The sequence below is a fragment of the Nelusetta ayraudi genome, unplaced genomic scaffold, assembly GCF_046127955.1.
Source record: "Nelusetta ayraudi isolate G7.1 ecotype Tasmania unplaced genomic scaffold, CSIRO-AGI_Nayr_v1 ptg000238l, whole genome shotgun sequence".
Lineage (NCBI taxonomy): Eukaryota > Metazoa > Chordata > Actinopteri > Tetraodontiformes > Monacanthidae > Nelusetta > Nelusetta ayraudi.
In genome coordinates this window covers 562,959-588,917 of record NW_027466287.1, presented here as the reverse complement: position 1 = coordinate 588,917, position 25,959 = coordinate 562,959, and the positions used below count along the sequence as shown (strand labels likewise).

The window sequence follows — 25,959 nt, the reverse complement described above, 5'->3', positions numbered from 1 at the left end:
CCAGTGGCGACGTCTCATAACGTACGTTCAGAGTGTGACGACGTCGTCCTCTTACTTGACTTGGGTTCTCACAAAAAAGCTGACCTCTCGAGGCCTATCTGTCTGACACGTTTGCGTCCGACCTTCCTGGCGACGGCCTCGCTCTTTGACGGAGAAGCGAGGCGTTTCATTTTATCTCGCGCTGACGCAGAGCGACGGGAAGACGGTGCGAAAAGCGAAAAAGAGACTGACCGGAGAGATAAGAGGTTATCGAGAGCCGGGAGTCGGCCGCCTCTCGGCTCTCTGCCCCGCTTTTATGTTTGTGGACAAAGGCTGCATGCTGGAGGACGACGGCAGCGGTCGTGTCTCTTCGCCACTGAAACGTCCCCGTGGGAGAAAACCGAAAAAGTTCACCGACAGACCGAAATGAAGCCAGTCTCACTCACAGGCTTTGTGGGTGTTGCTGTGTGAGGTGGCTCCTCTCTGGGAGCATTGCAGTTTGATATAGATAATATAGAACACACACACACACACACACACACACACACACACACACACACACACACACACACACACACACAATTCAGGATTTAATTGGTGACATGTGGTTGAGGCAGACGTGTCATCGCCTGCATACAAGATCAAAATAGGATTAACATGATCGTTAGGCAGGCTGGCACACACACACACGCACACACACACACACACACACACACACACACACACACACACACACACACACACACACAGACAGAAGCAGACATCTGTACTGTACATGTTATTAATGGCGGCCTGATTACATGTAACCCAGAATTTAATGCAGTCAGATTGAGTCCACACGCATTTGTGATAATTAGTGGCTGTTAATGGAAGAGAGCAATGAAGGGACAGCGTGTGTATTTTTTTTTTCCCCTGCCTGCTTGAAGCCGAAGTGGCCGTGCGCGGCCCGACGGCCGTGCCGGGTTTGGGATGCGGCCGGGGGTCTGCAGTGGCTTCCGATGACAAACAGTGTAATCGTTGGGGGGGGGATTAGAGTGATTATATTTGATCAGTTGACAAAGGGTTGGCCTGGAGCCGCGGCCCCCCTGCCTGAGCAGTCAGCCCCGAACTGCTGACTGCTCAGATTCCCCGCAGCCGTCGAGCCTCCACCAGGCCCGGCGCGTCATCCGCTGTTATCCCCCCCCAAACCCCCCCCACCTCGCTGACAAGGCGGAGGGTCTCGTTTAATTCACTGTCCACTCTGAACCTATCTAAGGGTGTATGGTTCTGTTTAATGGTCCCCTGTTATATTTAGTGTTGTTTTGAAATAAGACTCGTCCATCATGAGCTGCGTTTCCATTACCCCTGGAATTGTGCAAAACCTACATTTTAGAAATATCGCTTTTATTCTGCGGAAAAACTGTAATGGAAACGCAGCTATTCACTTACTTTGCTCCCTTCCACTTTTCATGAAGTGGTTCTTAAGTATTGGCCAGAGGCTAAAAGACAGTGTTTTGACAGGTGAGGGCTGCAAACAGAGGGCTAAATCTCCCATATCTCAGAGATCTGTGGAGTTGTTCTGGAAGCGGCTCCAATCCGGGAGCGATGCTTCGCTTTGTGGCTCCGAGAGTTTCAGATGGAGGTCGTGCCTCCGACTCTCCTCCTCTTCACACTGGTGGGAGGTGGGTGTGGATGTCGTGGTGGTGGAGAGAGATTCAGAGAGAGAGAGAGAGGGAGAGAGAGAGAGAGAGAGAGAGAGGGAAGGGGGAGACGAGCCGGGAGGGGAGGGGGCTCGCTAAGCGGCTTCCTGCGGCGTCGCAAGTTGGCCGGCGGCCGCAGCTCAGAGTACCGAGGCAGCGGAGGGGGATGGAGAGAGGTGACGGGAGAGAGGGGAGAGTGTGTCGGGTCTGTGCGTGAGGCGAGCTGAGCCGAGCCGAGCCGGGTTCTGGAGTGCGACGGGGAAGGAAGGGAGGAAGGGAAATCAGGAAGAAGTGAACAGAAGGGAGAGGAGGAAGTTGCCGCCGCCGCTGCTGTGTTTTGTGTTTTTTTGTGGATAAATGGACAAATGAGTGCAGAGCCATGTTCTGTCTGAAAGGTAAGTGTGCACGTGTGAGCGTGTCTGTGTGTTAGAGTGTCTCTGTGTGTGCGTGTGTGTGTGTGTGTGTGTTACAGATGGAATGTGTTTGCATCACTCGCCGCCGTGAGTGCCGGGACTTTTCCCCCCACAGAGTTTCTGAGACAAAGGAAAACTCCATCTCTGTCCTGTGTGTGTGTGTGCGTGCGTGTGCGCGTGCGTGTGGAAACTGACTCAGTCCCAGCGGCTTCCGCCGTCACTACCCTCCGGGTCGTGTTTGCCCAGAGTGGAGGGAACCCCCTCTCTCCGCTCCGCTCCGCTCCGCTCCGTCCCGTCATCATTTCCCTCCAGCGCTCCGTTCCTTCCCTCCGGCCTGTTCAGGTTCAGCGGCTCCCAAGCCTTCCTGTCCCGCGTCGGCTCCACTTTGATGCTCTTGACACGAGAAGTCGCGCCCGCGTTGCCGTATTAGCTGTAAGAGAGCGCGCACACACACACACACACACACACACACACACACACACTTGGATTGTATTCCTGCTCGCCCACCAGCTCTACTCCCAACAGCTGGCGGAGCAGTTGTGTGCAGCTGCCGTCCTGCAGAGGAGCTCCGTCTCAGCTCGGCCGGTTTCCAGACCGACCGGTTCAGTTCAGGCGTGATAAGAGGCCAGCTCCTTCCTTGTGTGTTCCATGTGTTTCTTTCATGTCCCTCGGAGGCGTCTCGATGCTTTGGCCCCCCCGATAAAAGAGCGATCGACACGCGAAAACTGGGCGTATGAAAGAGAGCGAACGAAGACCGGAGCCGTTTTTGAGTTCATCGTTTATCGTTTAAGTCTTTTAGAAGTTGATCGCACGGGTTTCTTGGCAAATAAGTGGGGGGGGGGGGGCATGAAAAGTGACTTCACTTAGCTGCATCATTCACCCTTAATTTTAGCGTAGCAAAGGAACGCAGCTGGAGCTGCAGACTCGCACATACAGTGAAACGGTTCAGTCTTTTTTACGGAACGATTCAGCCCCCGCCACTATTGTCTCAGTAGATACGAGGAAACGCTCAACCCCGTCAAGAGTTCACACATTCTTCTTTTCTCCCCCCTGCCATCTCCTCCCTTTATTCTCCGGATTTATAGCTCTGCAGAAATGAGATAATATAAAGTCAACAGAGACGGCGGCAGTCTGTGGCAGGATCCCAGTTCATCAGCTGTGATTCAGATCCACACACTTTTGCACCATATGTTTGTGTGCGTGCGTGCGCGTGCGTGCGTGCGTGCGTGCATGTGTGTGACTCTGGTCAGAACATGGGGAGAAACAGATGTGGGAGTTCTGTTGCAGAAGCATTCCTTTTGGTGAGATGTAATTTTTTTTATTGTAGAAAAAAAAAAAAAAAAAGGAATAATACAATTGAACTTTGAATGCTTCGCTCGACGCGGCCGCCCCCCCGACATCAGGAATTTGTTGCCACATTTTGTGTTGAAAGTTCCTTTTTTTTAAAGGTCCCACTTTGTGCAAAATCTCTCTCTCTCTTCTCAGTGTTTTCCAACGTTTCTTTGTGTCTCCTCCCGCCTGTCGATGAACTCCCCGCAAGTGAGACGTCTCCACCCTTCACTTTTTGTTTTTTCACTTGACCCACTTTTCAGGAGATGCGTGCTTGCGGCGTGCAGCTCTGGAAAGCGGCCCTTTGTGATGTCACAGATTGAACTCGCTGGTACCCCCTGGGACAGCCCTACCCCACCACCACCCCCCCAAGCCCCCAACCCCCGGCCAGGTGTTCATTCACACTGACTTCTTTCCACAGCCCTGGTCCGACAAGGCAAACGAGTGTTTCTGCAGAAGGCTGCAAACAGAGGGTTAAATTCTCTGAGATCGCTCGAGCGAAATGGAAATGAAATATGCAAAGAAAAGTCACTTTAATATGTGACCTTCAGTAGAAGGTAAAGCATCTTTTTGTCATTTGCATCTCCGAACCCCTCCCACCCCACTCCAAAAAAACAAAAACTGACCCAAATACTGGGCCTTACATCGAACGCCCTGATCCAACTAGTAGATTTAGCGCTTTACATCGGTTGCCAGTTACAGAATTTGCGCTTATGTTATGATTTAAAGAGCCGTGGGCCGCCAGCTGTGGGGCAGATGTGACACATATTCCGCCTCCGTCTTCCTGCTCATCCAGCAGTGGATGCCTCCCTCTGCCCCACCACCACCAGTACCTCCTCTTGGCGCGGCTCTTCGCCGTGTTACGTAAGCCACTCTGACATTAGGTGGCGCTAAGCGGGGGGGGGGGATCAGCCGCGCCTGATTTGGAAAACCGTGTTCTTGCTCAATTGGAGGTTTCCCGCAGCGCGTGGCCTTCAGGGACGCCGCGGCCCTGGCAGCGCCCGGCCTCGGCGTGCCAAGCGCCCGCTGCCAAGCACACGCAGCAGCAGCACACGCAGCAGCAGCAGCAGCAGCAGCAGCAGCAGCGGCATCGTCAGCCAGAGGTCACTCAGGGTCGTGGCAGGCCGACTTCCATCTGGAGGAACATGTCGCTGGCGGGGCTGGAACTGGAGCCAAGTCTTCCTCCCCGTCAACTGCTGGGATGATGTTGTGACTTTCGGCCTTTTGGGTTCTGGAGAGCGATTAAAGGGCCAGCGTGCAGATGTGCATGTGGATGTGTGTGTGTGTGTGTGTGTGTTTTGTGGACTTGCATGGAGTGGCGTCGGCCAGCCGGCAAATCCGCTTTAATTAAATCAACGCGTGAAGTTTTTTTTCAGGCTGTTTGAGATGATTCGATTATTATTTTTAGCCATAATTACCAGTTGAGACGTAAAAAAACAAAAAAACAAAACAGGATTCATAGGATTTGATTTAGAAGAATTATTGTTTCCTTTTAAAGTCAAACATTGTTTTTGGACTGTAACCATAATTCAAAACCAAAAAGAAAAAAAAAAAATCCCAGATTTTCTAAGCCTTTAAGTCCTTACAGTTATGGCCGGTGGACTGAAAGCAACTACAATTACACGCTTTGACTTTTTCGTTGGCAGAGAAAGTTAAAACACAGCTGGACAAATAGAAAATGAGAAAAGCACAGAAAGTTTTGGGGGAGTCGTGTGCATCTATTTCACAATATCTGTATCGGAGATAATCACACGTTCACAAGCATCCTTGTGTGTGTGTGTGTGTGTGTGTGTGTGTGTGTGTGTGTGTCACACGCTGCGGGCAGCTGTGTTGGATCCGTCCCACTGGGGGCAGTGACCCACATAGCTGTACGTCCAAACCTATATTTAACCTCGACTCCTTCACGCCGCTGCGCTGCTCAGGATTATCAGATCAGACGGGACTTCAGAGGGCGCAGGGAGCCTCTGGTGGTCGTTGCTATATTTAACGCAACCTAAACATAAGGACGTAACATAACATAATGACTTTTTTTAAACACTTTATCGCCGTTCATATGTTCAGTTGCTGTTGATTGTGCGAAAGAAGGATTAGGGACACGAGAGGAGAAAAAGTTTAAATTTCGTGAAAAAAAGGTGACGTTAAAAAAAAACACCATTTTGTGTATAAAGTAGAAATTTTTATCAATAAAGTTGATGCAAAATGGAAATTGGCGAGTACCACAGTTAAAAAGTAAACTGTCCACAGTCATCAGGAAACTAGCGAAAACGGAAGGGCGACTCTGTTCTTCACATTTTGACTTCACGTTGACATGAATTGCAAAATTTCGATTTCATTCACGAAATTTCATCAACTTCGTTCAACTTTATTCTTGAATTGTAAACGTGAAAAAAATTCTATCTTAATTGTTTTCCTCTTCCTGTGGCCCTAATTCTCTTCCGTGTGATTGCGATGATTGATGTCCGCTCTTCTTATTTTCTCCTGACACTTGATACTGTTTGAGTGATCAGTCACTACTAAGCCCCGCCCCTTTTTTCCAACCTCGTTAACTGGAGAGACCCCTTAATAAGCGCCGCACCTGTGCTGCGGGTGTCGAGGGGTTCTGACCCTTGCCGACCCCCCCGACCTCCCCCCTCCCCTTCCCTCTGACCTGCTGGGTAGTGGCACTGATGGATGTTCTCACACTGGCCGCCATCCAGCAGCGTGGAAGAGGAGGTGGAGGAGGAGGAGGAGGAGGAGGAGGAGGAGGAGGTGGTGACGTGTTGGCAGTAAAGATAATTGTTTGTAATTGCCTGTTTTTTTCCTCAGTACTTGTTTGACAACAATCCCAACATGATGAAGTAATTATAATTTACTGCGTTTTGCGTGTAGCCGTAATATGAGGGTCTCTGCATGTTCCTGTTGACTGTTTACGGTGTTCCAGCTCGCATTCGCTTTGTTTGCATCCGTCACTGCAGCGTGACAAAACATTTTGGGATCGTAAATGAATTTTCTAGTCATAATAGCAGTGACCCGACTTTAACTTTAAACTTTAAACTCCTGCAGTTTGAAGTAATGTTAACCAACTTTAAACTTACTAGAGGGAAAAAAAACCCCAATGTTTTTCCATGTTGACAACTCTAAGTCAGTCTGTCTCCTGCAGGAGAAGGAGAAGAGGAAGTTTCTGCTGGTTGGTAAACAATAGAAAGTTCCTGTTGCCCCCCCCCCCCCCCCCCACCCCATTACTACCTCCCACCCGCCACCCTCCCTCCTCCACCAGGACTCGATTGAAGCCTTTTTCTCCAGTGTGGAAGGTTAGAACAAGCACGGGGTGAAGCTGGTGTATTTATGTCTGCGACAGAAACGAGCTTCCTCACACTGGCGGGGGGGGGTGAAGCTCAAGCGACGATTCCAGGGACAGAGCTGGAAAACATTTTTTTTTTTTTTTTTTCTTTCCTCCTCGGCGTCGGCGTGTTTGACGAGACAATGAGCGACTCCCCCGCCGCCGACCGGAGGGTGACTTCCCCCGACGGAGGAGCGGCTCTCGGCACGCAGGTGCTCCTCTCGCTGCTGTTGCGTCCATGGCAACCATTGTCCCCGTCCCCCCGCCGAAGCCTTCCGCTCCGGGTGCACCCCCCGCCAATCCCAACACACACACACACACACACACAACCCACTCCGGAGTTGCACAAACAACGCCTGTGTGCATGTGAGAGTCATCGCAGGTCAGCTGGAGACTTGATATCCTGCTGTAAACACCCTGCAAATACACTTCCACCAGCCTGGCGTCATGGTGCATTAATTGCGTGCACACACACACACACACACACACACACACACACACACACTCAAATATGCATTTAAAATCTTTTATGTGCACAGTTTTACCGGCTCCAAACGCCCTGGTAGTTGTTTTTAGTGCGAACTGTTCGACCCCTCTTGCCGCTGCGGTCGCAGCCTGAGGGCGACAGCGCTGTTCACCACAATCCAGGCCATAATCAGACTTTTTAGGCCTTGTGTGTGTGTGTGTGTGTGTGTGTGTGTGTGTGTGTGTGTGTGTGCAGTGGGTTGTGTCCATTACGTCCGGGACGTGTTGTGCAGCGGTTCTTTTGGTTTTTCTGTAATCAGCTTGTGTGCTGGCCGCCTCCCCGCGCTGTGGAAATGATAACCAGCGATAATGGCTGTTTTAGCCTCAGGCTATCTGCTGCGGCTTTGGCACTGCACACACCAGCCAACAGGCACTTAGTGCTCAGGCCCCGTTCCCCTCAAATTTGGGGCTCTTAGACTGTCTGAGGATGTGGTTATTGTCCTGATGAAACAGTTTGCAGCAGTGGGTCGAATTGATTTAAGAAACAAACTAAAACCCCAAGTCATCCAACGACCTAAATTAATTTATTATAAATTAATAATTATTTAAAAATAATAATTATTTTTTATATTTTGCAAGAAATGAGTGTGAAATTCATTGACATTGTATATGCATGACTTTCCAATTCCCAAAAAAACGGCAGTACCACTAGGGGGAGACATTTGCCTCAGTATGCTCAGAAAGCTTTTTCCACCCTTGTTTCTTGCAGCTTTTTTCATTCTTCTTTTCACAAGTTTGTTTTAAACTATTTTCCTTACATTTCTATTTCTATTCATTGATGAGTGTCGATGGATGCGCTTTAACGTCTCACTGGGACGCCCTCGCTCGCCGTGGCCTCGCTCTGTGAACTGGTTTGTAGTCGACTGGTTGCGAGCGAACCTGAGGCAGTAGGTCGGCGTTGGCGGCTGGTGTTACTCCCCGTGTCGTTCGGCTGGTTGTCAGCCGCCGGCTGCTGGCTGCCGCCCGTCACCATCACGCCAGCTCCTCTGCTGTCAACCGCCACACATTCTATCACTGCAGGTGACGAGGCTAATTATCCGCAGGCTGGTTGTCCATCTGCAGTGTTGTGTGTGTGTGTGTGTGTGTGTGTGTGTGTGTGTGTGTGAAGATCTGAGGTACGGCTGGAGGTTGGATAATCTGGGTTTAGGGATTAGAGCGGCAGGGGGAAGAGGGAGGAGCAGCGGGAGGAGGTGAGCAGGAGGAGGAGAGGGGAGGCCAGGTGCAGTGATGGTCGGGGAAGAAGCAGGATGCTCCAGAACTCTGCAGGATTTTCTTTTTAGAAAGTTCCTTCCCCAAAGCAAGCTGTTTTTTGGGGTTTTTTTTCAAAGAAATTTTGAAAACCCTTTTTCATTTTCAGATTATCTTTTGCACAGTCAGTGGTGTTGATTCCTGGTAACAGCATAGAGAAGCCATGGGCTCTCACCACTGGTATTTTCGAACAAGCCAGTGACTCTTTCATCCCTAGTTTTGCATCTTTTGCAATATTTGTTTTGAAAGTTCCTGCAGTCTTTTTGCTGTTGTTTTTGTTTTGTTTTCTTTCTTTTTTTTTCTTTTTTTTTTTTAACAAGTGCCCGTCTTCTCTTTCGGACTTAAAATCACCCTGCTGGAATTTGGCTGCAGTTGTTTCCCGGTTATTTTTAATCTTCACTTACAGTTTGCAGTGTAAGCCGGCGCAGCCTCCCCTTTGTCAAGCAAATGGGCGCCAGTCAATAGGAACTGAAGCCCTGAAAGAAGGGAGAGGAAGGACAAAAACAGCGGGAGGGGAGCCGGAGAAGAATCAGGGTTTGGAGGGGAGGGGCTCCCTCCTAAGAAGTGGGCGGGAGAGGGAGGAGGGGGGTCTCCCATACCCTCACCCTCAAACACTCACCCCCTCATCCTTCAGCCTCAAGTGCCTGTCCGGAGAGAGAGAGAGAGAGGGTCGTGCAAGAACAAGGGGGAGGTGGAGGAGGAGCTGGTGGTTGGTGTGGTTGGTGGTGGTGGTGGTGGTGGTGGTGGTAGGAGGGGGTCTTAGCCGGGGGATGATCACATACGTGCACTGCCTCTCCTCGGAGCCGGTGGTCAGCTGCTGGCGCAGGCCCTGCTATGAGGACGCCGCTGGCGACAGGCGGACCTTCTTCTCCTTACAGCCCAAAACCACCAAGATGGGCAACAGCCAGCAGGCCCAGACCCAAGCCCGGTCTCAGTACCAGTACCAGGCTCGGTCCGGTCCCAGGTCCGAGGGCTGCCTGCGCAAACGTCTCCTGTCTGCGTCCAAAGTCCACCAGAGGCCCGACTCTCTGTGGACCCCCAAACCTCTGCTGGGACCCATTTTCAAGGGCTCGTCAGAGGCCACGCTGACCTCCAAGGACGGCAAAGGTAAAAGAGCGGAGAGCAGGGGGGGGGTGGGGGGGGGGGGGTAAGTCCGCCATCAGTGGGACAGTTGGAGCGTCAGCTTGGCACCACGTCGCTCGTTTAGGCCAAGTGCTGATTATAGAGTTTGTTTAGTCTGGAGGTAACAGGGGCTTTGCAGGCCGAGTCCAAACACTGGAGCTGTTTGTAGGAGTTAATTATCTGGCTGCCGCTCGACAAGTCGCCGCTGCACCTGAAGGGGACGCCGCCTCTCCAGAGCCCAGCTTTGTCGCTTCGCATTAGCTGATTTTCATCCCCCCGTTAACTAGCGCCGATCTGTGCCGTCTGTCCCTGCCAGTGTGTGTGTGTGTGTGTGTGTGTGTGTGTGTGTGTGTGTGTGTGTGTGTGTGTGTGTTGCGCCGGCTGTCCAGTGCGCAATCACCATGCTGGCTTCGTGGCTTTGTGACTGCCACGACCTTTGGCCTTTGGCGTGGTGGCCACGGCAGGAACTGAGGTGACCCTTAAAGAAAACCTGCGACCTGCTGTGTTGCTGCTGTGTGTTAATTATGTTTTGCCCTATTTTTATGCAAAAAAAAGAGAAAAGTTTCTCCAATTGAGTATTTTCAGTTTTAAAAAAAACAACTAAATATCCACAGAAAAGCATATTAGCTCTCTGTTTACAGCCTCCTGCAAAAAATAATCTACTTGGCTTTAGAGTTTGTTCATTTTCTTTCACGCTATCTCAGACTCTTCATGTGAATGCAAACCTTTTGGCTGCCGCTTCTCACCTGGGGGAGATATAATTTCCCTTTGTGACATCACAGAGGGCATAGTTTAAGATCTTGGCGTTTCATCGCACGCTTTATGGAAAATGGAGGAAGAAAACGGAAGAAGCAAAGTCACCAGTGTTGCAATTCTGGTGATAATTGACAGGCTAAAGGTGCTTTGTTACTGTTGGAATGAGAAAACCTGAGTTAATGGAACTTTGTTGAATTTTGTTAACGTCTGCTGACCTCCTGAGCATTTTTACTGTTCCTATCAAACTGGCACTGAATGGGTTGCTTCGGTTGTGTGATTTGCATGCTTGCGTGTTGCTCACGCTCCACTTTTTTGGGGGACTTGTGAGGGGTTGAGGGAGGGGGGGTTAGTAGTAGTAGTAGTAGTAAGCAGCACATCGTTCATAACTCCTCCTGGTGGCTCCGCCCCCCCCCTGGGAACAAGACACAATAGCTAGCAGCTGGGGGTGACGGGTCGGGCCGGGCCGGCAGGACGGGGTAGTCGAGTTGACAGTATCAGGCTGATGGAGCCCATGGAGGAGGTCACTGAGGTGACCTGCTTTCACCCCTCCAGCCGCATCAAGGAGCCATCAGGGAAACACGAGGGGGCGGGGGGGTGTAGCAATACTTCAAATATTATGACACTCACCATAATATGATAGCGCATGTGACGCCCGGTGGTCCCGCAGAGCCCCAATGACACACACGGCTGATGGAGCTCACAAGGGCACAGTGACAAGAGGGACCTGAGTCCAAACTGAGTCCAAACTGAGTCCATTTGAAGCTCCTTGGCGTCGTCAGTGTTTGACTGCAGGCCCCATCGACAGACAGACACACCTCCCCGGCTAACCTTGGCCGACAGCTCAGGACGGCCACTGTATTGTCTGGAAGCTTGTTGGCTGAATGAGCCTCCCAGTCAATCAGCCTCATGCTCAGAGGAACACGTGCGTGCACACAGCCGTGCACGACTGGCAGCGAGGGTTTCTCCCTCCCTCTGCACCTTTTTTTTTTTAGAATTCTAGTTCAGGTTTTGTAGATTTTTTTTTTCAATCTTCATTTTCTTTCCTTATGACTTAATTTCTTTGATTTTCAAACTTTCAGCTAGATAGATGATGGAAGTGTCCATCCATCTATCTAGTTGAACTTTTTGGTCTTTCCGTCGCCCTCTCCCCCTTTCTCCCTATTATTTTACATTAGATTAGCGGTGGAGCAGCTGTTCCGCACCCTAATCTCTCAGTGGGGCGGCAGGTTCAGCTATCGTCCAATCACTGCCAACAGCTCCCGAGGGGCCGAGCACCTGAGGGAGGCTAAATGAAATGGATTGGCTGCGTTTATGCGAGGAATCGCTGCTGGGAATCTGTTTGGGTAACAGGATTGTGACGGCGGGGGGGTTCGGGGTCAGATTCTTTCAGATAAACGTAATAAACCAACGCTGTCTGTGTGCTTACCTCCTATTACTAGGTAGTCGGGGAGCAGAGCTGCGCTTGAGATGAGATTGAGATGAGACTGGATAAAAACTCAAGAGCGGTTTCATTGTTATTTATCAATAATCGATTCATTATTAACACCCCTAACCAGACATCGATTCTGCACTTCTAACTTTGCTTTCTCCTCGTTTGCTGCACAAAAACAATCATCCCGCTTGAGTTTCTCCTGCTGAACAAACCTTCCGATAGTTTCCTGCAACACACAGGCGGGGGTGGGGGGCGCGCGCCATGTGACTCTCAAACACACTTATCACACAGATGAGTTAAGACAGGCAAACGTGCACGGAGCCGCCAAATTGCAGGTTGGAGATGGCGGAACAATGGAGTGGAGGACATGACACACAGCTTAATGAGACGGCCTAGGAGTGTGTGTGTGTGTGTGTGTGTGTGTGTGTGTGTGTGTGTGTGTTACTTGCTGACACACACATGCACGAACACACTTTTGGGAATTGGGGTTCCTCAGAGTCGCTCAACTGTAAAATGGGTTAGGGCTCCTGTTTTTCTTCTTCTTCTGCCCCCCACACCCCCACCCCGACCCCCACCCCCCACCCCCACCAGCTGGACCAGCCTTGTTTACATCGGCAGCGGCGGTTTTCCTTCGCAACTAATACTCCACAGACACTTTGTTTAGTGGGCAAATGGTGAAACAGAAGGTCATCGGCGGCTAATAGCCGGCAGCGTATCCAACAGATGGAGAGCTCTCAGCTGGTCAAAGCTCTAATAGGTGGCGGCCCGGCGAGTTATTGGCTAAACGTTTGCCATCTCACGTGTGACCAAACAGCTGATGGAGTCGTCAGTGACAATTATTGGTGGTTAATTGGATTTACTCTGGGGCCGCCTGTGGTTTCTATCTTTTTCATGCCACTTTGTGTCTGGCAGTTGAACTAAATCAGATTGTAAGAACCATTTTTAGTATATATTAGAAACCCGAGCCGAGCATTTCATGTGTATGATAATTTGTGTGACTTTGCTGTTTCCTAAGCATCTGTGTCGCCCGCTTGACAAATCGTTTGGATGTTTAATCCAATCACAGCTTAATGAATCGACCGGGTTTGGCCTCAGATGGCTTTGGATTCTCTAACCAGGAGTGATGGAGCGATGGAGGACTTAGCTGCAGAGCGAAGTGGTTATTTCAGCAGGGATCAGGTGGAACTCGTGGCCCACTGGGTTGATTATTAGTCAGACAACAGCCAGAAAGTCGCTCCCCCTACGCAGCTGAATTGGAGGATCGGATCCGATTGTCAGAGGGAGCCGCCTGCAGGTGGCTCAGTGTATTACAACCTCCTGGCTCAGCTTTTTACAAGACAGGCAGCTCTTTAGATCTTTAACTTTAAGATCCTGCTGGGCCTCATTTCTTCTTCCTTTTTTCTCCTGGTGGCTCTTCCTCGGTCCAGATCATCAAATGCACACTGGTTTTTTAATGACCAAAAGATGTTTCCCATTGATCAAACGGTGTCTATGGTTGAAATGTCACATTTACTCGGCGATGTATTTTGTAGAAGGATTCTTATTGAAGGTATTTCTGAGGAGTCTTGTGTCAATCAGTCCAGAGCTGCTGGGAGAGTCAGACTGTGTGGCGGCGCACCATAAGTACATCTAAGCACTCAGCGGCTGCGCTCACTTCACTCACAGCTCATTTGGTTAATGAGTTCTGCTGTTGGACATTGGGAGGTTTTTTTTTTTTTTTTTTTGCTCCACCTCATGCTGCTCACAGTCTGGTCTTCTCAGGTTCGTGGCCCTGTTTGCCCCACTGACCGGTCTGATCTGTGCACTCGCCTGGATTCACTATGCAATTCTGCTGCAAAATGTGTTTTTTTTATATATATATATATATACGATTAAAATACATCCCTGCAACTCTGAGTAGAGGAAGAAGCGGGAATTAAAAATTAATGGATGGATGGATTAAAATGTAGGATTTAAAGAGGTTTAAAAGATAAAGAGGAAAGAGAGAAAATAAGTAAGGCAGAAAGTTTAGTTATTGCATATTAACTAAATAATATACTAATGAGCACAAAAAGAATCACCTAATTGTGCTGTTTGTGATCCGCGAGGTCACTCCGTCTTTCTTTAATTTTACCCAGAAGCCCCCCCCGCCCGCCCCCAGTTCACCGTGCACCCGGGCAATATTCTCCCTCCTCCCGCCGGCTCCTCGAGCTCCAGGACGCTTTGTGCTCCAATCAGCTGGAGATTCCATTAAGCCTCGGAAGGCAGAGAGAGGGGAGGCCGTGAAAGGCGGGCCGCCCTCCTGCCGAGGCTGATTGTAAGGAGACAGAGGAGCCGGGCGATGAGGGGAGAAAATGATTTTAAGGGCTCTTTTAAGTCGGCCCCGTTAATGAGAGGTTCCATGGAAACGAGTGTGTTTGGAGGGGTCGCACTCTGCATGCCTGCATGGATTAGGGTTAAAGACAAAAAAAATGGAGCAGGAGAAAAGACAAAAAACGACAACAGCTCCCTGCTTGTAAGAACCAGTGAGCAGGGAGTCACGCTAATGTTGTTTGTTTGTGACTCAGCCGCATTTCCAGATTGGTTGTCAACGTCTTTCTTTCTCTCTTTTTTCTTTTGGAAGTATCAATGAAGAATCATCATGGTGGGGTTTGTCGCTCATTGAACGTTTCCCCCACAAGGGGGCGGCATGGTGCAGGCAGACGGACCCACTCGCTGATGCACTCTGGCCCAGGTTGAGGTCATTTCATTATTTTCAGTCTCACCTTCTCCAAATATGCCCGGGATATAAATGATCTAAACTCACTGAGACGTGGTTTATGGCCGTTGTTAAAAACATTATGTCTTCCTGCGGGACCATCGGCCCGCCCGCACATCACACACGCCCATCCATCTGAAACAATACGAGCCATGTGTCGCCTCCCGAGGAATTTAATTTGGAACAATGGAGGTCATAAATTTCGGGTATATTTGATAAGTGAGGCGCTCTCATTTCCCAGGGGTCCCATCGGTGGGGGTCGGGGTCGAGGGGGACGGAGGGGGACGGGGGCGGGGCACTTCCTTTATCCCAGAGAAGTCTTCCCTCTCTCTGCCGTTGCTCAGATGTGACAGCAGGGGGCGTGGCAGGCAGCAGTGGGAGAGAGGAGTGGGCTTGGGTGGGTGTCGGGGGGGCTGCTTCATTTTCCCTCCACCAGAGCGTCTCAGTGTAGGATTATCAATAGAGGAAACCAGACTAAGCATGTTATTGTGCACGCGGGTGCAAAAATGCATCATGATACTGATCCACATCATCCCGTGAACACTAAGCCCATCCTGAGACATATTTAACCCTGCTCGCCTTCAGCCCGGGATTACAATTATAACGGCGTGGAAGCAGCTGCATTTGCAAGACAGGTGCTTTACCTCACGCAGAGTCTTAACGCGTCCAAACCATTTGGAATGAAACACCCATACGGTGCCATGCAGTGTTTCAGCTGAAGCGGATCCACTCATTAGCCAGTTAGCAGGGAGGCCCATCGGCCACCAGAACCAGTCGTGTCCGACTCCGGCTCTGACCTGCCGCCTCCAGCGCTCCCCTAAATTCAGCCCCAGCGATCGATAGCTTGCTGTCGGTGATTGCTTATCGGTTGTTGTTGTTGTGATGTTGTTGTGATGTTGTCGGGGCTGCGGCGCCCCCGGACGACCCGGGCGACCAAAAAACCCGAGGTGCAGCGGCAGGAAGTGGGTCAAACGGTGGCAGCGTGTCAATGTTGCTCCAGCGCTTGCGGGAGCCGCACATATAAACACACATGCACATGCACACATTGTGATTGATATGGCTTTAACCCACTTCCCATTATCAGCCCCTCACATGCCCACACACACACACACACACACACACACACGCACACGCACACACGGACACATTGTACATGTAATTTCCTGTCTGCGCTGCAGAGTTGCCCCTGGTGGTTTGTTGTTTCGTACCCTTCAGCTACTGGAGGCACTTAACCTAAATTAACTCTGTCTGTCTGTCTGTCTGTCTGTCTGTCTGCGGCCCAAATCAGAGAAGGAACCTCTCAGCTCCTGCAAAAAGCCCAGCAGGGTCACGGTAAACATGCAGATGATTTATACCCAAGCAGGCGCATAAAACATAGATTAATGTGAGCAGCTTTTTACACGCGAGCTTGTGTTTCCACATGTTTTCGTCCGTCAAGGAATGAAAGGCGAGCGGCCGTTTTAGCGGATGAGGATTTTATTTGGCACGTCGCCGGCCGCAGATGGCAAAGTTTAACACGGACGCTAATTAATTACGCTGCCGGCTGCATAAAGAATCTTCAACGTTCCGCTCTGCAAGTCTGTTCTACAAGTCGCGTTTTTTAATTAACCCCCTCGAGTTGAACGGGCCGAACGCATCGGAGGAGCCCTCGGATTTATCACGATTTCTGTCTCAAGTTAATTATGGAATTAAATTAATTACATGGCGTTGCTGCTGCTGCTGCTGCTGCTGCTGCTGCTGCTGTTATAGGGAAGTTTGGGAGGGGATGCGGGAGGAAGTGAAGGAGTGCATGGCCTGTGCACACACACACACACACACACACACAGCGGTACAGTACGCGGATGCGGTCAGGGAAGCAGCGCGGCAGCCGACATAAGGTCGCCAGGCTCGCGTGCTTAATGCGTTACTTTACACATGCTGGTTAACTATAGGCAAATGCACCTGTATTGTCTGATAACCTAATTGTGCAACACTGCCAAGAGACCATGTGGCCATATGATGTTTTTTTTGTTTTTTTTTACATACATGCAGTTTCATTTTGCAGAAAACAGCTGCAGGCGCATATTAACACACGAGTGAAGCGTGTGAAGTGAACGTAGGGTTTGAGAATAAAAAGCCTCTCCGAGCCGATTTGAATGCACCGCACCAGTCGGGCACAAGCAGCCGACTCACACACACACACACACACACACACACATTGATGGGTCAGATCCTCTGGGCCCTAAGGTCGATACGAGTGGAGACCGTTTGGCCCGAGGTTCTCCGGGGGCTGCCGGAGGTTGGGCTTCATGTGACGCCACCGCCAGGCAACGTGGAACCTTCTTCCAAGGAGGAGGCGAGCCGATGAAAGCATCCGGGAGCTTCTGATCACCACCCACAGCCACTCAGACTCAGTTGTCGCTTGAAACTGAACACTTAGCAGCAGGCGGATAGAAAGACAGATCAATATTCTGACCGCCGTGATGATGACGACGACGATGTGTGCAATATTTGGCTTGATTCATGAAGTTTACATTGGTAAAAAAAACTTAATACACTGCCCGTAAATATATAAGAATATATATATATATATATAGTAAATAATATTGCATATATTACAAACCTCACCTTTAAGGGTGGACTAGCCAGTAGGAGTCTTGCCCTGCTGCTGCCTGGCTGTCGGAACCCAGACGGCCGGCGCTGAGAGGGTCGTCTGGCCAACTCGCAAACACGCCGGTGCGACTCGGCTTCACCTCATCTCATTGTGCTAAAAAAAAAAAAAAAAAAAAAAAAAACTTCAGTGGACGAGGGGGGAGGCAGGGCGGGGGAGTCGGAGCGACCGCCGAGGGTTAAACTGCTGCTAGCTTGAACGCTGCGTTGCCCGGAGGAAGTGTGAGCACTCGGCCGCCGGTCCGAGCTGACAGCCACATAAAACAACCTCGTACAAATCATCCCGCTCGTAAAAACAACACCGACTCCACCGACACCCGGCACAAAAGGTCGTTTACCTTTGACCTTTCTATCATTTGCGCCCGGACGCCGTCGGAGCTGGTTGTCCAATTTGTGAAATGGTTGCGTGTTGGCTTTGATCAGCTGTTTTAATTCACGTGTAGCTGCAGTCTCTGCTCGGAGAGAGACACTTGTTTCCGCTGTCTGTCTTTGTCACTCCTCCTTTTATGCCGGCTTGTATTTCAAAGTGGCCGGCAGCGCTGACAGTGGTGGGAGGGGTGAGAATGAGGCGTGACGGCCGAGTCGACCAGAACTTTTGTGTAGAAGTTGTGTTTTTCTTTCTCGAGTCTCCACCTCTACTCAGACTTTGTGAGTATGTGAACCTCCGCTTGTGCATCTGCTCTTTTGCGGTGGTAATGCATCCTTTTCTTCCGGTCTTTCTGGTCTGAGTGCAATCTGACTCTTGCTGGAGTCAATGCCGCTCTGCCTCGTGCACAGTTTTCCCTCCTCGGCAGCCTTTATCTCCTGCCTCGTCTCCCTTTGTCCCGCTAAACGCCTCCTTTTTCTTCTCTATCCCGCCTCCCGATCTCATCGCCACTCAGCAGAACAGCAGAAGGGTGCCTCTGCCACATCACACAGAGCACGTCCCCAGTTTGGCTGAAGAAGCAGGAAGCAGACGTTGCTGCCCGTCCTCACTCTCAAAGTCATGCGCAAAGCTTTTGCTTTTGAGTCGCCCTCCGTGAGCAGCAGTGTTGTTGACTCTTCACTTCTTTTTCCTTCCAAAGACTTTTTCAATGATGCAGCTACACAGTGTTTGGCCTTGAGAGACAGATATTGTGTGTGTGTGTGTGTGTGTGTGTGTGTGTGTGTGTGTGTGTGTGTGGGTGTGTGTGTGTAGGGTGTGTGTGTGTGTGTAGGGTGTCACCGAGACTTTTCTCTTTAGAGCACAAAGGAAGGAGCAGCCCATAGAGAGGCCCTGCTGCCTTTCAATGGAGAAGAATTACCCAAAGTGCGCGCACACACACACACACACACACACCCAATCCTGAGAATAAGCTAATCTGGATGCACATAACATGCACATGAGGCCTCACACATGTACGGCCGTGTCCCCTGTTTAATCGGCCAATCAGAATGACTGATGACTGATGCCCCCCCCCCCCCCCCCCCCCCCACAAAGACAAAGAGGGCTTCGTCGTCGGGCAGCAGCCTCGGTGCCGACCGTCGGGCCGCAGCTCTGCGGCTGTGACGGAAGTCGCGGCACCGGTCTGGTGGTGGAGTGACGCGTAGTGGCCTCCATGAGAAGGAAGGAGAGTCGTCTTTCTGACTCAATGGCAACGTGGGGGAGGCACACACACGCACACACACACACACGCACAGTCAATAAAAGATTAATTGCATTAATTGGATAGCTGTGTGTGCGCGCATGCATGGTGTGTGTGTGTGTGATAGAATCCCAGCTGCTTCAATGCAGCAGGTCAGATGGAAAGATCAGCGATGGGGGAGGAGGAAGGAGCCTCGCTGTTGCTCTCCATCTATCTGTCTATCTATGCATACATTTCTATTTATCAACTGTCTATCTATCTATACATTTCTATATATCAACCGTCTATCTATCTATCTATCTTTCTATCTATGTATCTATATGTTTATATATATAAACTGTCCATCTATCTATCTATCAATGACAAATTCACTAGTAACTCATAGAGAGCAAATAGACAAACAGAGTTGCTGTTCACTCTCTGATGTCGTGTCGGAAACGTGTCTCTCAGCTGCTCGGCCGTCCGGCGGGAACTTTGCTCCCTGCTAGGATCATTAGTGTGGGACCGACGGTGGCCGCGGTGTTTATTCAGCCCGGGCCGCTCCGTCACTTCGCTTTTCAGGGTGCGTTTATGAGCCGAGGGAGAGTTTGTGTTTGTTCAGGAGCGACTTTGTTGTGTTTGCTTGTTTTGTGTTGTCCCCCCCTCACTGTGTTTGGCTGGTGTGAAAGTAAGAATCCCTCCACGCCCGTCCTTCTCCAGGCTCTCTCCATCCTGCTGGATTATTCATGTGCTTCGCTGCTGTTCAGATTCCCGCTGACCCCTCGTGGAGCTGCGCTCTCATTCATGAAGTGGGGTTCGGGGCGGTGTGGGGGGGGCGGGGAGAGGAGAGAGATGTGCACGTTGCTCTACGTGCTTTAAATTATAGATTTTCATTCACAGAAAAAGGCCGAGGGGGGGGGGGGGGGGGGATGAATGTCAGCAGGAAATACAAAGTAGGGCTTTTATTTATTCATTTATATCTTTATTTTCCAGCGGTTTTTCTGCTTGAGCGTCCGAGTCTCTCAGGTAACTCTTGGAATTCTGAAACTTTCTTTGAGGTGAAATATCATTTGGAGCTATGGGGTCCTACCCTCTTTCCAGAATTGAAGCAAAGCGGCAAGCGTTTGTGTTTAAAATCTCCGTCTTCCTGATTCTCATACTAATGAGAGCGGTGAAGAGTGGACGGAGGAGAAGGAAGAAAAATCAAAAAGCATCCCTCATGAAAGTGTTTTGTCTCAAAGGGAGACAAAAGAATATTTTTTTTTATTTTTTGTAAAAAGTGGCCCCCGTGGAGAGATTCTGTCGTTGGCTGATCAGGGAGAGTGGAGAGGTTGGATGCTGCAGGATTATCCTCCTCCACCTTCCTGAGTCCAATTAGAAAAATAAAAGCGGAGAGGAAGGCGAGCTGTCAGCCTGTGATTCAGGCCGTTTGGGAATTTTAGCGGATGTTTGGCAGACGAGAGTATCGAACCTGTGTGTGTGTGTGTGTGTGTGTGTGTGTGTGTGTGTGTGTGTGTGTGGATTGAATGAAAGACTGGAGGAGTCAAAAAAAAACCCAACCATAAATAAAACAGAAATGGTTAAAAAGGAAGAAAATCAGCGAAGATCAGAGAGCAATCGCTCTTATCTCAGCCCGTAGACGCCAGTGCAGGACTGATGCATCTGCACTCATTAATTATTCACATCACACATTTCTCCTCTCTTACGCCAGCGGTAACCTAATGCGTGCTTGATGTTGCCTCTGCACTAAAAAAAAAAAACCCACACAACCAGATAATAATCACTCCTCCTCCTCCTCCCCTCTTCCTCCTCCTCCTCCTCACAAAGCAGAGAAGAAAGTTTCTTTTCTGTTGTTTTCAGCTTGCGGCACTTCCTGATTTGCTTTGGTCGCACTTGAGCCCAGTTCAGCCAAACCTGTCCGCCGCTGAGTCTGCACGCTTCTCCTCCATATGCTGCCTGGACAGTGCGAGGGGATGAAAGATTGATATTGTTTGGGCTGCTGCACTTGGACGGGCGGATGTGTCGGACAGACGTGAGGCTGAATGGACGGATGGCTGTAATCCTGGAGGTGGCCTAGATTAGAGGCTGGGTGGAGCTGTTGACCTGTCTGCCACACACTGTGCGAGTGCGTGTCTGTGTGTGTGTGCGTGTGTGTGTGTGTGTGCGTGCGCACGAGAACAATAGGCTCTTTAATGAGCGATGCTGCTCGGCCTGGCGTCTGCATCAATGATCCTAATACTGTACGCGTGCCCGGCCTAACAGAAGCTGCCCGAGGAAAACTGCTCGGCCGCCACGACGCCGACCCGAGAGATTAACCCTCCGGCTCGGCCGCATCGATCCTGCTCATTGGCATTAAGGATTTCTGCAGTTATCTTCTGTGTGTGTGTGTGTGTGTGTGTGTGTGTGTGTGTGTGTGTGTGTGAGAGAGAGATAAACCATAACTCTGTTTATCTGGGCTTATTGTCAAATTGTGTAGTCCTCTAAACATTGTATATACATATATACATATATATATATATATATATATATATATACATATATATATGTATATATATATATATATGTATACATATATATATGTATATATATATATATATATATATTTATATATATATATATATATATGTATATATATATGTATATATATATATATATATATTTATATATATATATATGTATATATATATATATATATATATATATTTATATATATATATATATATATATATATATATATATATGTATATATATGTATATACATATATATATATATATATATATATATATATATTTATATATATATATACACACATAATATATATGTATACTTCTGACTGATCATCATCATAGACAATAATTAAGCTTAATCATAAAAAACACCCTAAAATGAGATTCCTAACTTCAATCTTATATACTTCAATATATATATATATATGTATATATATAAAATATACATTAAATAACTCTAAATATGTTTAGTTATGTAATTCCATGTGTTCATACGTAGTTTTGATGCCTTCAGTGAGAACGTGCAATGTCAATAGAATGAAAGAAAAGACATTAACGTCATAGGGTGTGTCCAAACTTATGACTGGTAGTGGTCAGGTGACCCTCTGACGTGGTCAGGTGACCAGGAGGGAGAGACGGGATCACTGTCCGTCCCCATGGACGCTTCTGTCGCCGCCTGCGGCAGCACGACCGCCACCCTGGACAACAGGCGCTGTGGGTTGTGATGCCATCCGTGTTTTTTTTATGTGGCACAGATTCAGCAGCCGAGCGGCGCTCGCTTCACAGCAGGTGGAGAGGGAAAAATGTATCTAAGGGCGGGGGGGGGGGGGAGAGAGAGAGAGAGAGAGAGAGAGAGAGAGAGAGAGAGAGAGAGAGAGAGAGAGAGAGAAAAATAAAACCAAAGAGCCGCCGTCCACCTCGGACCCTGGTGTTAAATCAAAACCGCCCAATGTGTCAAATCTGACGGGTTTCTTTTCCTCTCCAACTCCTGCTGTGATGCAGCTTCCACCTGCAGCCCCTCGTGCCTGGAGCTGCTCCTGGAGAGCTCAACACGCTTCTTCTTTTATTTCACACACACACACACACACACACACACACACACACACACGCTCCTGTCGGGGTTGCCGGTGGTTTAATTAGATGCAGGAATATTCCCGGGGATCAGTCGGTGGAAAGTGACAACACGCTGCTGTATCAGGTTCGCAGCAGAGCAGAAAGTGAATGAAAGGAGGAGAGAGAGAGAGAGAGAGAGAGAGAGAGAGAGAGAGAGAGAGAGGTGTGTGTGTGTGTGTGTGTGTGTGTGTGTGTGTGTGTGTGTTCCGGGTAAAGTGTGTTTAACTGTCTGCTGTGTTCAGAGATGAGAGGAGTGTGCAGAGTGAGACGGAGAGACGACAACACACACACACACACACACACACACACACACACACACACACACACACATGCGGGAGGGAGGGAGGGAGGCTGATGAGCAGCGGAGGGAGAGGCAGCCAAAACTCCTTGGTAACCAGAGCGCAGAGGAACAGAGGGGCCGGTCCTGCTGCGCGCGCGCGTGCGTGTGCGGCCGTGCGTGTGTGTGTGTGTGTGTGTGTCTCCCAGGACGGCGCTGCCTGAGGGAGGAGGGGGGAGCGGTGGACCTTGTGCGTGTGTTTGGAGAGGCAGATCATTGTGAGAGACGCTCTCGCGCACACAGACGCACACGCCAGCGCAGCCGCCGTGTGGGAGCGACGCTCCGTCTGCACCGCCTTCATTTCTTTTTAGGATTTCTCCGCCTGGGATGCAATATATGTATTTTTTTTTCTTTCTCTTTCACGAATGGGGAGGACTTGTAGGTGAAGTGGAATAATGGTTTTTATTGGGACTTCGTTGAAATCTGTGATTAAATACTTCAAACGGAAGGGTGAGTGAAATTAGCTCCTGTTCCAAAATCGACTTCTTCTTTTTTTTTTTTCCCTCTCTGCTTCACATTTTGACAAAACGCCACTCTGAATTTCTAATTGAAGGTTTTTCCAGAGTGGCAGACCTCACCGTCGCTATATTTTATTTAGCTTTTTTTTTTTTTTTTTTTCCTCCTTAATTCTGTTTATTTAAACTTTTGCACCTCAGTGGGCTTCTAGCTCCAGTGCCGCCGGTTACCAGGAAACCAGCAGGACTTGACAGGAGCCGCAGCCAGTAGTTTGTTTGTGAAGGTGGCAGCTGGGAGCGCTTACTCTGCTGTTTCTTCAGGAGATTTTCACTGATGAAAAGTGTAACTGCTGTGGGTGAAACTCAGTCTCTATCGGAGTATCAGGCATGTGGAGACAATTTGGGAAACGTTGGCTGCTGCTTATCTCAACTCCGGTTTCACATGTATTTACAGTGAGGTGTGTATGTGGGCGTGTGTGTGTGTGTGTGTGTGTGTGTGTGTGTGTGTGTGTGTGTGTGTGTGTGTGTGTGTGTGTGTTGCACTCAAGGCTACGGTGACATTGTGAATCATTAGCTCAGCGTTTTTTTCTACTTATCACATTTGAACTGGGCTTGTTGCATGGCTGCACCTTGCGCCCCCACCCCCCACCCCCCCATACCTCCAGGGGTCTGGACCCCCTGCAGACTGGACGACCACGGTGCAGCTGGCACCCTTCAACTTTGTCAACACAGAGAGAGAAAAAACATATTTCTGCACATTCAGACCATCAGATTATTTTTTTTACGAGCTCGTACAAGTTGTAAAGTAATCATCAAACACCATTTTCCCACGACCTGTCATACCTGATAATGTGACCCGACTGGCACATAGCCGATAAACGTCAATTTTATTGACCGGCCAGTATCGAGGACCCAGTTTAGGATTAACAGAGAGATTGTCGATACTATTTTGATTACTCTTATCGACTCATACAAGCGAATGGCTCTGCCGCCTGTGTGTGTTTTTTCTTTTTATGAGCTGCTTGTGTTGTGTGTCGCTCCCGCCCTGTTTGTGTCCTCCAGGGTCCTCCTGTTTTTGCGCCCGGTCTGTGTTTGCTAAAGGGGGGCTGGGATGTCCATGCACACGGGGATTAGCAGGCTTTCGCAGGGCCGCTCGGCTCGGCTCAGCTCGCCTCGGCGCGGGACTCCCGTGTGTGTGTGTGTGTGTTGCAGCCGGGAGGGGTATCTTGTGGGGGGCTTGTGGGGGGGGTTATTGTGGCCCTGAAAAGGCCCTGATGTGAAGACTGATGCAGGAGGGGGACAATACAGCCTTTGTGTCCATAGTCCCCCTGTGTCCTTGGTCTCCTTCTATAGCCTGGCTGAGGTCTATTCACAGGCCGTGGTCAGGAGGAGGCTGGGGGAGGGGAGGGGGCGAGGAGGGGGAGGGGCTACCTGTGCATGTGGAGTGTGTGAAAGTGAGGAGGGCCGGTTTTATGGCGTTTAAAGGCTGAAATAAGAAACCGGCGCGAGCAGCGAGGTTCATCACTTGAGATCTGGGAAACAGGATGAGGGCCACAAGAAGAGAGAAAAACAAGTTTTCATTTCGAGTTTTAAGTTGAAATTTCGTGAATGAAATGAAAATTTCAGGGAAAAAGGCGACGTAAAAAGTCCAAATTTCATGAATAAAGTCGACGACAAAAAAAAGACGAAATTTCGTGAATAAAGTCGATGCAAGAAAAGTGGAAATTGGCGAGTAGACTGGATGGACGGTGGATTAACCCAGTTACCCACAGTTAAATATTAAAAAGAGTGATAGGTCATGACTGGTTGTTTTCAGTCCCATAGTGTATAAAACTCTCCTTATCAATGCTTTCCAGTGGCAACACGTGCCTCTGCTTCAGTGAGACAATAATAAAAGTCAGTCCTTTACTTTTCATTTTACTTACTCCGCTTTCTTAAAAAAAAAAAACCTTTTTGCCCTCTTTTTGTACACCGTCAGTTTTCCCCAGCACATTGAAAGTCAAGCAAAAGCATGTTGAGTGTTTGGATCAGTCAGTCAAGCCAGGCTACTTCACTGTTAGCCTACCCTGAAAACATGGGACCTTTCAAAGCAAATGAAGCACTGCTTCATAAATGCGATCGGCACAAAATGTAGATTGTCGCTGAATAAACACCATGAGGCCGACTATGCATGAGCAGCGAGCGACTTCAGCCACAGTTTGAAGAGCCGCAGGGAGGAGATGTTTAACAGCCAGCAGGCTCTTCCCATGAGGAGCTGGTCTGAACTGGTCCGAACTGGTCCTCGGAGCCCGTGGACACTTCCTGTGATGTTGTTTGAGGACACGTTGGGACGTTACTGCGGCCCCTCCCAAAGAAGTTGTTGGTTTTTTTTTGTCCGTTTGTGAATTCTGGCAACACACCGTCTGCAACAATTAGCAGCTGGAGGACCCAACCTCGCCCCTCTTGCACCCCCCACCCACCTCCTTCTCCTCCCCCGCCACACCTCCGCGCACTCCTTTCGCATTCTGCCGCGGCTCATTAGCACCTGTGAAAAACAGTCAACACAACTCCCCCGGGGCCCCTCCCCTTTTCTCCCCGCCTCCTCCAAACATCATGTCCCACCACTGGGACACACAACAGTGTGACCCGACTGGCGCGTAGCACCATGGAGGTGGTCCTGCACCCGCGGTCGCCCACTCTGGACTGGATCCGCTGGCTCGGTAAGTCCGTGGAAGTCCGTGGAAGTCCGTGGAAGCAGCAAACTGGTCTGCAGTTTGGTCGTTTCTTGGGAATCTT

The 25,959-nt window shown here is 49.6% G+C and overlaps 2 protein-coding genes across 10 annotated transcripts in view; both read left to right on the top strand.

Moving 5' to 3' along the window:
• Positions 1-25,959, top strand: part of nhsl1b (NHS-like 1b) — an 80,852-nt gene that overhangs the window by 34,594 nt on the left and 20,299 nt on the right. For 2 of the 9 annotated variants that reach the window (XM_076016815.1, XM_076016812.1), the window contains exon 1: positions 9,248-9,599. The exons of 4 other annotated variants lie outside the window; for them this stretch is intronic. In XM_076016815.1, the coding sequence (XP_075872930.1) occupies positions 9,263-9,599 (337 nt within the window). In that variant the 5' untranslated portion in view covers positions 9,248-9,262. Of the gene's footprint in view, positions 1-1,854; positions 2,054-9,247; positions 9,600-22,892; positions 23,180-25,582; positions 25,884-25,959 lie in introns of those variants that run through there. 3 more of the 9 variants (XM_076016820.1, XM_076016817.1, XM_076016818.1) reach the window with 3 other exon arrangements.
• Positions 1-25,959, top strand: part of acbd3 (acyl-Coenzyme A binding domain containing 3) — an 81,662-nt gene that overhangs the window by 41,709 nt on the left and 13,994 nt on the right. The window lies entirely within an intron of this gene.